This window comes from Atractosteus spatula, chromosome 13, assembly GCF_055471065.1.
Source record: "Atractosteus spatula isolate fAtrSpa1 chromosome 13, fAtrSpa1.hap1, whole genome shotgun sequence".
NCBI lineage: Eukaryota > Metazoa > Chordata > Actinopteri > Semionotiformes > Lepisosteidae > Atractosteus > Atractosteus spatula.
In genome coordinates, this window is record NC_142718.1 from 17,512,349 (window position 1) to 17,524,617 (window position 12,269).

General features: G+C 36.9%; 1 protein-coding gene across 4 annotated transcripts in view; it reads left to right on the forward strand.

Moving 5' to 3' along the window:
* The window catches only part of LOC148821813 (DNA repair protein Ku80-like), a 27,864-nt gene continuing 15,595 nt past the window's right edge, over positions 1–12,269 (forward strand). For 2 of the 4 annotated variants that reach the window (XM_088930021.1, XM_088930020.1), the window contains exons 1-11: positions 1–46; positions 1,672–1,785; positions 2,226–2,409; positions 2,776–2,824; positions 3,065–3,187; positions 3,845–4,027; positions 4,579–4,693; positions 5,413–5,551; positions 6,816–6,928; positions 7,478–7,540; positions 7,827–7,964. In XM_088930021.1, the coding sequence (XP_088786147.1) occupies positions 29–46; positions 1,672–1,785; positions 2,226–2,409; positions 2,776–2,824; positions 3,065–3,187; positions 3,845–4,027; positions 4,579–4,693; positions 5,413–5,551; positions 6,816–6,928; positions 7,478–7,540; positions 7,827–7,964 (1,239 nt within the window). In that variant the 5' untranslated portion in view covers positions 1–28. Of the gene's footprint in view, positions 47–1,087; positions 1,576–1,671; positions 1,786–2,225; positions 2,410–2,775; positions 2,825–3,064; positions 3,188–3,844; positions 4,028–4,578; positions 4,694–5,412; positions 5,552–6,815; positions 6,929–7,477; positions 7,541–7,826; positions 7,965–12,269 lie in introns of those variants that run through there. The other 2 variants (XM_088930023.1, XM_088930024.1) reach the window with 2 other exon arrangements.

The following is a 12,269-nucleotide window of genomic DNA, read 5'->3' on the forward strand; positions in this document are numbered from 1 at the left end:
AAAACAGAAAGCACTCCAAAAAGTAAACATGGCGCGATCCAATAAGGTATGAACTGAATGTCGACATTAGTTTAATTGGTTATATATATAGTTTCTTTTTGACAAAGACAAATAGCAACATTACTTTGCATTAGAATATGTTTGAATTTGTTTAAAAATGAACGGGAATCATCAGTCTTTAACGTGCTAAGAAACTGGAAGCAGTGTGGGCTTAAAATGCACGAATTGGTTAATTTATATCGGAACGATTTATATGAATAATTTACTTAAGATACCGTGTAGTTTGAAACCGTACATAGCGGTGAAGCTCGATGCTGATTTAGAGGTTTAGGAGGATTATAGTAGTATACCATCTTTTTTAGCAGCTTTTAGCTCATCAGTGCTGAGTTTCGCTTTATTTAGTATAATTCATTGAAACAGCCTCCTTTGATGATCACTTTCGCTGTTTTTACTGAATCAAAGTTCAAAAGGTTCATGTAAACAAAAAATATTACAAGTTTCGTACCCTTTTGACTTTGCAGATTACTGTATTTTAGGTTTATATGAATAGTATTTTCTGACTCGAAAATGTAGAGCGACACGGTGGTGCAGGGGTTAGTGTTTAGTTGCTGTCTCGTTGCGTTGAGACTCTGGATTCAGTTCCAGACCTGGGGTCCTATCGCCGTGCGTGGAGTATGTAGGTTCTTATTTGCATGGGTTTCCTCTGGGTTCACCATTATATTTTTGGACTGTGGCACATTATTTGGCGTTTGGGAAAATTGTTCCTAGGTGTGTGCGTGTTTGTGTCTGTGTGTCTGCCCTGTGATGGTCTGGCATCCCATACAGAGTGTACCCTGCCTTGCAGCCGTTGCTTGCCGGGATAGGGTTTAGCTCACCGGCGTCCCTGAATTGAAAGAGGTGGTTAGAAAATTGATGGATAGATGTTACCAAACTTAGGCTATATTTTCCCCTTAACAGTAACGAATTTCACATCTTACAGCCTTCCTTTCTGTAGCTGACAAGTCCCAACATGTAGCAATGTTTGCACCTGTTGACCTCGCCACCTCGTGGAACAAAACGGTATATCAAACGCTTCGGTTGTGGAGTTTAGTCTTCATGATCATGATACTGTTGTAATAACCTATCTGGGGGTTTGGCACCTGCTTTGAAGACACTTAGATGAAGGTGATTTGGAATGTTTTTAAAATTGGACCTAACCTCCATGATTTCTTATTCCACTATAGGTTCAAACAACATCCATCCAAGTTCTATCTGCTTTTTTAATCAAGGGCCGTGGGGGAGCTGGAGCTATGTTTGCAAGCTACGGGTACAAGGCAGGGCACACCATGGACAGGACAACCAGTGCTTCTAACAACACATGTTGTATTTTCATATAAAACTAAGTCTACTCTGTCCTCTCATATCTGTAGACAAAATAGATCACTTGAGAGTAGGTTATGTAATCTTCATCCAGTTTTTGATATTCATAACACAAGTTGGGACATGTGAGACAAAACATACTGAAACAGTAGAAAGCTTAATAAGGTATAAACTTTGTTGTATTTTTTGGAAAAAACAATTAAAAAAGGAGATAAGGTAAGATTGTGTACAGCAGCTCTCATGTCATGGCAGCTAGTGCTTACTGAATTGTGTCTCTTCCTAATGTCTGTTGTTTTGTGAATATCTTTGTAGTCTGCTTTAGTGCTGTGTATGGATGTGGGGCTATCTATGAGTAATTCTGCCCCAGGACAAGAATCTCCTTTTGACCAAGCCAAGAAAGTCATTCAGAAGTTTGTACAGCGCCAGGTAAGCACTCTATATGTGTTACTCTAGGATTTGTTAGAGAGGAAGGACGCTTATGCATGAAGATGCTATGCAAAACTCTTAATTTTAGTTCATTTTGGTCTAATGGTTCACAGCATAATATTATTGGCTGCATGACATCAGGGATTAAGCCCTTAATTTGGTATTTTTACTGATTCATTAAACAGAATTTTTAATATTTAAGAACAGAATGTTTGAAAACTTAGTCAACAGGGATTTAGATTAATTTGATTTCATACAGTACCTATTAAGATACAACACAGATTGAAATGAAAATCAAAACTCATCATTTTAAAAAGAACTTTCAACCTTCTCTGTATAGTAGACTGTAGCTGACCAATGAAATATGTATTTGTCTATGGATTTTCATTGCGAGGGCTACTTTATGTGACATAGTATGTTTGTGCCTGTATCCTTTGCAGGTGTTTGCAGAGAATAAGGATGAACTGGCTCTGGTGCTGTTAGGAACAAACCAAACCAAAAATTCTCTGGCCTCTGATGGTCAGTATCAGAACATTTTTGTTCATAGACACCTCATGATTCCTGACTTCAAGCTGCTAGAGGAGATTCAGAATGGGATTCATCCGGGGGACCAGCAGGCTGATTGTATCCTTAACACTGCCACTCTATTGTTCAACCAGTAGAACAGGCTGTAGGGGTGCAAATTCTCAATAACATGGTGATCCCAGGTCTCCAGTATTTAGAAAAGTTAATGTAATCTTGTGTATAGCCTACTTCCCAGTGTCAGTGTCTGTATTTGGAGCAGGTACAATAAAACATCAAAATCTCTGAGACATTTTGGAGTTCCATTTAGTAAGTGTTTTTTACAATCTCATGCAAGTAGTGTGATTTATTCTTTCATACAGTTTAGAAGACGTGCCTCTTGAGGGAAGGAAGGGAAAACAGCTAAAATAAGGCGGCAAAAATAAAATGACTTTATTCACTTAAATACCTTGACATGCTTTTTTCCAGTTCTTGATGGCTTGATAGTTTGTATGGATCTCCTGCAGAAGGAAACACTGTAAGAGTGCTGGTTACATTCCAAATTTGTAATTAAAAATGACGCTTCCTTTATTTTATACTTTCTATATAAAGTTGTTTTCTTTCACACTGAAAGCATAGATTGAACAACACAAGACTGGTCTAACCAATAGGTTGTTCAATAAACTTAATAATCAGCAAATTACTCTTCTAGATTTACTGAAAAAGGCAGTTGTAAGTGAATTTAACTTTTGACATCTTTCTGCTTTTCAATACACAGTGGGAAGAAGTATGAGAGGCTGAACATTGTAATGCTTACAGACCTTTATAGCCCAGCTAGCTTGGACCAGCTGGACACCATCATAGAAAACTTAAAGAGAACTGGAATCACTTTGCAGTTCATGTATGTATATATGCCCTTCTATCATTGCCCTGCACATGCTCTCTAATAGGCCAAAACTGTTCTTTGTGTATTTTGTTATAATCTAAATTTCTCCTTCAATCAAGTGTTGCAGTTCTTCTGGTACATTTTCTCTGGTTTTGTACCGAATGTAGTGAAGAGATATTAACATTCTTTGCTATTATGTCAAGTACATTTTTACCAAAGGAAAACCATCTTTTTGTCTAAAACATCTTGCTGCTTCTTAGTAAATGTTTAAGACCCTCAAAAAGTATAAAAGCTACTGGTGACTAAAAAAGTGATAACATGAAAAGTTGTTGTGTTACCAGTAAATTAGTATCTGGTAAACAGAAACATTATTTTAGAAAAAAGAAAAACTGCTAATTTGGTATGTTATGCAGACTGTCCTGTTTTGAGTGAAGTGTGATCACCCTGTTTGTAGTCTCTGTGTTGATTTTTCTTTTAATGGCTTGAACATAGGTGGGATGCTTGTATCTAAGACCCCTAGATTCTCCAGTGCTTTGATTTAGTTCCTTTGGCCTCACATATAAAGGTGCTTTTCCCTTTTGACTTTAAATGTAAGTTAACAGTCATTGGATTTTTATGGTAAGGGAGTTGATCGGTTAAAAAAAAAACTAAGATCCCCACTTCTTCCCTCAGTTTGCCATTCCATCTTGACTTGGAGGATGCCAGTAGAAGCAGTGGGGATGCAGGGGATCCCAGGTCTTCTCTTTACTCTGGGAAAGGGTTGACACAGGAGCAGAGAGAAGGCGTGAAGATAGTGAGACAAATCATGACCTCTCTGGATGAGGAAGATGGCCTGGATGAGGTTCATACCTTCAGGTATGAAAAACACACCAGCCGTCTGGCAGTCACTGACATGTAATCTTGTAAATAAATGTTTTCGATTTCTCAAATTTATCATGTGCTCTTCAAAAATATGTATATACTAATTAATTCCGATGCTCATTTGTTGGGTTTTTAATGCCTGTCAGTGTATGTTACTAAGAGTAACAGGTTTTCTAATGCATGAGGAGGAGGCAAGCAAGTAAATGGATTCTCAAGATCATATTGAAATTACATGCTTAAAAGATTATGGCACTCAACGTCGTTACCATTTTCTGATTTTGCAGAGGATCGTATCTGATGTGAAAAGGAATAGTAGCGTGACTACTGAGATCAAGGAGATGTATAAAAAGCTGTCTTACATCTTCCAATTCTTGTTCTAAGCATTTTCTGTGTTGACTGCATTTGTAATAAACTGTCTGGCCCCCAGAGTCGAAGGACTGCTAAATTGACAGTCAAATAAGCCTACACTTAAGACTACACTTAAGACTTTCCTTTGATTTGGAAGGTGACCCATTGGTGACAAATCTGTTTCTGTTCCCTTACAGTGAGGCCATAGAGCGTCTGTCTATCTTTAAAAAGATAGAAAGGAGGCCGATGGCTTGGCCCTGTCAACTCACTATTGGAAGCTCAATCTCCATCCGCATTGTGGGCTATAAGGCGGTGAGTTGCATGAGCCACAGTTTGTCACAGTCAAAAATTAAAGACTAACTGGACAAAAGGCTGGTATTATAGAGAAGTGTTTCTTTGTCAGGGTTTATTATGAACGTTATACTCCCATCAGCTTTGATCCAGGGAACTTCAAGTTTTAAAAAAGTTTAAAGTCTGTCTGCTTTCACACAAGAGCAAGCCACTGAAACTGTACACAAAAAGCAATGTTTGCCTTTTTGCAGTTTTATTGGCATATCATGTCATTTATAAGTCAAAAACAGGAAAAATAATAAATGGAATTTTGATTCAATTTGGGGCAATTAATATGCTGTCTACATAAGCTAGAGGAGATATGTTCTACCTTCTGCCTACCCTGTTAGGCACTGTGTAGACAGATCATGTGAAAAACTGCATTAAATGTAGAACTGTTTAAGTACTTTTTTCACATCTGAAATGCAGTAATTGTGCTAACATTATTAAATTTTTGTGGATGTCAACTTGGACTTAAAAATCAATGCTTACATAACTGGCTTAGTCGTTTTATGAAGAAATCGGGTCACTGTCATTTATAAGTGCAGAAGTGTTGCCCTAGTTAAATGCTCTGCTTTATAAATGAGGTCATCATTGTAAATGTGAGATCCAGTTGACTTGCCTGGTTAACTAAAGGTTTATCTATTCTTAATATTAATGAGGAGTACGGAAGCTGAGTTGAAGACTGTGTATGATGGCAGGTGACCGAGGAGAAGATTAAGAAGAACTGGATGATGGTGGAGGCTCAGACACACAAGAAAGATGACGTGAAGAGGGAGACTGTGTACTGCCTCAATGATGACCAAGAGACAGAAGTTGCCAAGGATGACACTATACAGGGTAGGACCCATTGAGCTTTAGATTAACTGTAAAACAATATTGTTCTAAAGCAGTAACTAGTTCATTTTTTCTGCCTTACACTAGCAGAGATAAAAAAACAGTAGGATCATTTTGAATTCTTCCTTCCTCAGTGTTTAAGTTTTGTAATATTTTCCCTGCATCATTTTTGTGCAGTGTTTAGGTATGCTGACCTCTAATTGGTCTGTTCCCTGTTCAGTAATATGTACGTGTTTTATTCATTTATCCAAGAGAGCAGCTGTTTGTCATGCTTTATAGGTGGGTTATCTATAAATCCATCATGACTAAAGATCTGAAGACAATAGGGGTTTAGACTAGTTAACTCAATGATTAGTTCATGATATTAAGTGATCCACTGGAATGTGAAGTAAAAGATCCAGTGGCTAGAAGTGGTTTGCCCTAGGACTGGTTATTGCTGTTTTTGAGAGATTAGAAAAAATAATAATGTGAGAGGAGCTTTTGTTGCAAGAGAGTGGCTTGGAGGTTTGTGCCTCACAAACAGTGTCCAGGGTTTGAATCCAGGCTGCACTGCATGAAGCTTACATTTGTTCATGTGGATTTCTCTGGGTAATCCAGTTTCCTCCCTTCTTCCAGGCTCAAGCAAATTAGGCTGCTCTAAATTGTCTCTTTCCAGTGTGTTTGTTCCCAGTGTGATCAAGGGGTTTTATTCCCAACATAATCAGACTTTATTTGTTTAGAATAGACGCAGGTCAGCATGAGGAGCCAAAGGGCCCTCTCTAATTTGTAACCTTTTTGATTTTTTTGATGTTGATGTCTTTTTCAGCTAATGATGAATTTCTCGGTTTATTGATCTCTCCTTAATGGCATCATTGTGTCATTGTTATTTTTTAACTTTGGAATTTTTGTTTTTACACTCAAAACAAATTGGAATCTCTGCTGTTGCAACTCTTGTTTTTTCTCAGTTTTTTCTTTTTCTCTCCAAATGAGCGCATATGCTCATTAAAACTTTGAGGAGCTCCTCTTTCAGGCATATTGAAGATTTTTCCATTTATAGTGCTTTCATTTGTAAGGTCCCTAAAGTAACCTTCAAGATACTAGCCCTTAAGGTCCTTAGTGTGCCAGTGGTGATATTTCATGTATTACTTGTGACTCTTCAAAATAAAGTAGAAACTGTGTGGTGCCTTCCTCAAACTTCATGTGAAAGTTTCTCATACCCTTAATAATGGGATTTGTACAAGAGATCAAATCTTCTTGTGTTATATATACCCTCTGACTCTCTCTGCAGGTTTTCGTTATGGGAGTGATATTGTTCCCTTTTCTAAGGTGGACCAAGAGCAAATGAAATACAAGTCTGATGGAAAGTGCTTTGCTGTGTTGGGGTTCACAAAGCAGAATCAGGTATCTGTTATCCCTAAGGATTTTGAAAGAACTGTGGTACAGCTCGATTTGGGTTGGTGTGTAAGAGATAAGGTTGAATGGTTTGTTTTGTTTATTCAGTGAGATACTGTAAAAAACATCTCAACAGAGTTCTTGGATCAGTAAGTTGCTGGCTTTCATCCTGAAAATAGTTTGGTGTTTGTTTTGAAGGGTATAAAAACAAGGATATGCCATACCCCTTCCAGGTAGTTGTATTGTTTAATAATGTAGCATTGTAGTAAAGGATATCTAAAGCTATTTTTTCTGAACCCAATTTTAAAGACATAATATTCTTGTACCTAAATCAAGATGATTTTTGGATTGCTTTATTCTTTAACAAGCCAGCCAAGAAATAACTTAAAATCTGGTCTTTCCTGTGCATGGTCATCAAGTCTATAGCAGTCGGCATTGCCAGTCATATGTTTATGATTAATGCATATACATTTCCTGCCAGCTTTCAATTTTTTTTCCTGTTAGTCCCAATATACCACACTAAAACTCTTTATTTTCTTTTGTTATTTTCTCATGCAGTTCCAGCGTCACCTTTTCATGGGCAGTCAAGTCATAAAGGTGTTTGCACCCAAGGGTGACGAGGTAAGAAAAGGAAGGTGGTTACTGTATGTGGTTTTGAAACCTTATCCAGTAAATTGCGCAATTTAACTGAACTTTTTGCCTTGAATCATTTTTATATTGAAAAATTATCATTCAGAATTGTATGACCAAAATACCAGCAGAGAGTTGTTGAAAACTCAGGATTATTTTAAAGAAAGTAACCTGGTTGTCTGTTACTTTTTACAGTATGTGAGATTGGGCTGTGTCTCTTAGTCCCTGCATCTGTTTTCATGTTGGGATTTGTGCTGTCATGCTTGTGTGTCCTCAGCATGCTGCAGTAGCTCTCTCGGCCCTGATCCATGCTCTGGATGAGCTACAGATGGTGGCAGTGGTTCGCTATGCCTATGACAAGAGGGCAAACCCACAGGTTGGCGCAGCGTTCCCCTGCATTAAGGACAAGTATGAGGTGAGCAATCACTTCTGGTTCTTTCTTTACTTACTGCTGCCTGTAAGCTCCACTCGAACTGGGAAATGCAGTGTCTTCATGAACAAAGGAGTTTTCTCAGAAATCTTGGAAATTGTGCTAAATTGGCTAATCAAGCTGGCAATTTTTTACGTTTTTTAGTCTGCTGCTTTAAGTGGGGTATGTACATTTCTTTGTAGGAAATATGAAAATGGGAATTAATATTTGGTTAATACTGCTTTGGGGGTTATATGCAGAATGTAACTTACTCTTACACTTACAGATGCAGCCATTCAAATTGCGTGGTAAAAACTCGTACCATGCGAAATTATCTGCAGAATAGCGCGGAATAGTGCAGTATATCATTGGCTGGCCAAAATAACGAACAGATGGTACTTGTGGTGCATTGGTTGTTAGTGAAATGATTGCTTCATTTAATCTCTTTACTGTGCTGCTTTTAATCTCTTTAAATCTGCTTAATATTGAATATTAATATGGAATTTTACAACTAAAGGGAAATATTGGTAGCTGAGCATAAAAATAAGAGCATTAAGTCTTTGAAAGTCATAAGTGATATTAATTTAGGAATATAAATATATTAGCAAACTGTATATGGCTGGTAGTGATAGTTAAAATAAAAAATTCACAACAACATTTCACTTTCTTCATAAACATAAACATTTTAAGCATCAAAGTCTTTCACTTGGTCACTTACTGTGGTTATTTTGGAAAAGTTTTGGCACGCTCGTTCAATTTTAAGTTTATATACTTTATAAAAAGGAACAAGTAATAGATTTATCATAAACCTATTACTTGTTCCTTTGCAGCCTACGCATGCTGACGCAGCTACCCACCTCAACTACTTTATAAAAAGCTATGAATAATTGCGCTCGTTATCACGGTAAAAAACAGCATACTTTTTAGAATCTGCTTAATAGGGAATATAATATGGAATCACGTATCTAAAGAAATTAATAATATTAATATAAGGATCTAAATATATTTATATAGCTCAAGGTATTCCCGTAGTCCACTTTCTTTGTAAACATCTGCATCAATATGACTCATTCACTCGTGATTACTTGGAAAACTTTCGCTTGCCCTTTTCAGCTATAGCCTAAGTTGCTGAGCAGTTTGTCGGCCGAATGGCTTCAGTGCGTGACTCTCATTCTGGAAGCTGGGGTTCGAATCCTGCTCACGGCATGAGTTCTCCTTTAAGAATTACGCATTTCTTTTAAAAATTCTAAAATAATAAATATTATGGACAAAATAATTAATTTTTTGGTATTTTTAAATATCGCAACGTGTTCAAAGTTAAATTAGATCAACAACATGAATAGGCAATCGTGTATATTGTCAACATTGGGAGTAAGAATGTTGAACTGGTTTAATTCAAGTCAATTCAAAATACCTTATTCATTCAAGTGGGGCATATAAAGATGAGCCTTTACAACAAGCCTTAAAACGAAATCGTATGTATTATAATTAAAATTGAGAATAACAAAAGAGTATTAAAAAGACAGCTGAAAATGAACTATAATAACATATCTGATATTTATTAACTGTGAATTTATTTATAAATAAACATTTCAAACTGCTTGTAGTTTGAAATTGTATTTTGTTTGGAGTGATTTGTCACTGTTTTCACAACCTTCGCTGGTTAAAATGCCTATTTTTGAGACAGGGTGTTCCAGACCTCTCTGTAATTTGTGAAGCTCCCTCTGTTTCACACAGATAAGTATAAACTACATATGCAAGTCTTTTCGAAGTCGGAAAGATGTTGTGTACTCAACAGCCCTTTCCCCACAGTAAGCGTTACGTTACATTTTTAAGCATCAGTCGAAGTGTTCTGAAGTCAGTCAGAGTCGTAAAAAATAACCAAATAGTGTAGGTGAGACTGCTATCTGTCCTGGATAAAGCGGTTAGAAAATAGGTGGATTTACACTTCCAATTTTAATGTGATAGAGAAAATATTATTAATAATGAATGACCTTGGACGACCTGTTAGCTGAAGAATTATAGAGGAGACACGTTGAGTCTTTTCTTTTCAGCTTGGAATTAACTTTTACATTTTCCATTGCAGCTACTTTATGTTACGCAGCTCTGTACGTTGTTAACAAATAGTTGTCACAAAGGCTAGGAGTGTTGCACCCCGCTGTGTTTGTTATGTAGAAAAGACAGTTCCTGGGGGTGGGGAAGCATTTTCAGTAGCCCTCTGTTGTGTTTGTCGCTCTTTAACATAAGGCAATCAGCAATCAAATTTCCTGTTGTTTCTAAACACTTGTTTTTCTGTACTGTAGTTTTAAAACTTGAACAAAGACGTGCCACATGCAAACAGCATGACCCTGTATAGTTTTAAGGCCACTACAGTACAGCTTGTGGGAAATAAATTTATTTGTACTGTATCAAAGTCTAACTTGTTCACAGAGCCCATTACAAACTCTGGGCATTTCATTGCCTATTGCAACAGAATCGACAGCAATGTAGTTAAAAGGAACACGTCAAAATGTTTCCAAAATAACCACAAGTGAACAAGTTGAGTTGAGGGATTCAATAATAATACACAAATTGTAACAATAATCCCGAGGTGTTTTCATAAAATTATTAAATTATTATTGTTGTTGCTGCTGCACTGCTGGGTTTTGAGCTTTGAGTCGCCTACATCTTCGACTAGCTTGCAGAGAAAGTCATATTTTTTTGTTTTTTATTTTATTTATTAGCACACTGAAAAACAGAAACCGTTGATGTGCTATTAGTTCTTGCTTTGTGCTCACTGTCTACTCCTGAGGCTGGGACAGGAGATCACACACTGCTTTTTAATAGAATCGCATTGACTTGCTAATGTGTCTGTCACATTTCCTGGTGTATTGTGTCAATTGTCAGTGTTTTGGTATGTTTGATTCAGAGAAACTTTTCCCAGATATTAGCTCATCAGTACAGTACACTGAATAATGGGGACTCTCCATTATAAACGTAAATATAAAGACCCAAAATAAACACACAGTAATAAATAACATTGACCTTTTTATTAAGTGATAGACAAAAAGCAGGGCAATGACTTTCTCTGCAAGCTAGTCGAAGAAGTAGGCGACTCAAAGCTCGAAGCCCTGTGGGTGCAGCAGCAGCAACAGCAATTAATAGGGTGTATTCTTATAATTATAATCGCGAATAACAAAACGGTATTAAAAAGACATCTGAAACTGAAAAAGAAGAAGAAGCAGTTTTAAATGATTAGCTGGTATTAATAAAATAATATTGTTAATAATTATCAGATGCGTTATTATAGTTCAGAGTTATTTGTTTTCTCCGGTTTTCATAACCTTTGCTTATTAAAATGCCTATTTATGAGACCACAATTTTTCAGATGTCAATAAGTTCGCGAAAAATGACACAGAGTCTTCAAACCACAGGCAATTAAAAGATATTGATTTGTGAAAATTGTCACAGCTTTTATTTAAACGATATCCAGTACCTGGTTGCATATTTAGAAACCTTAGTTTTTAAATAAAGTGGGTCCCAGGTGTAAGCGACTTCATAACGCCAGAACGCATTATGCTACATATTTATGCATCAGTTGAAGCCTTCTGAAGTCTCTCAAAAAACATAAAAATGTAACGTAATTGTAAATGTAACCTCTATGACTAAAGTGCCAAAGAGCAATGGCTTAAGAATTCCTTAAGCCAGAGCCGAAAAATACAGGGCCGAAAAAGTCTGGTGCCGTTTTTCTGCTTTAAAGGTACCCTCCTCGTGGAAGAATTTTCACTTCAAACATTTTTGCCCAACAACTAACATGCAGACACAAACTGAATAACACTACAAAATGTATTTGCAAGAATAGCGATTACAAACATTTAAAAAAACGTACTTGCAAGATCACAGTAATACACTTGTATTAAAACTAACACTACACTGCGACTTCACGGGGGAAATGTCAAGTAGCTAAATCACAGCTGGATACCATTTTATCTTGCCTCTTGAAACCGAATATCCAGACATATCAACATATTTACTAAAACTATCCATCTCAGTAATCTCACTGTGCAACCCGGTGCTCACTCAATTTTCACACTCACATTATAATAAAAAACAAGAGCAAGGTGACTTTCTGCTTAAAGCTACAGAACAGACAGATGTTTAATTTTTCAAACAAAATTAGCTGTTTGTCAAAATCAGCTACTTTGCAAGCAGTACACAACTTCTCAAAAGGTACGTTTTGTCTCTCGTACAAACTCAACAAAGGTTTATTTTTATAACGACACCCCACCCCAGCCCCCGCGGGTCTCGCCTCCCGCTGTTCCACACACACCA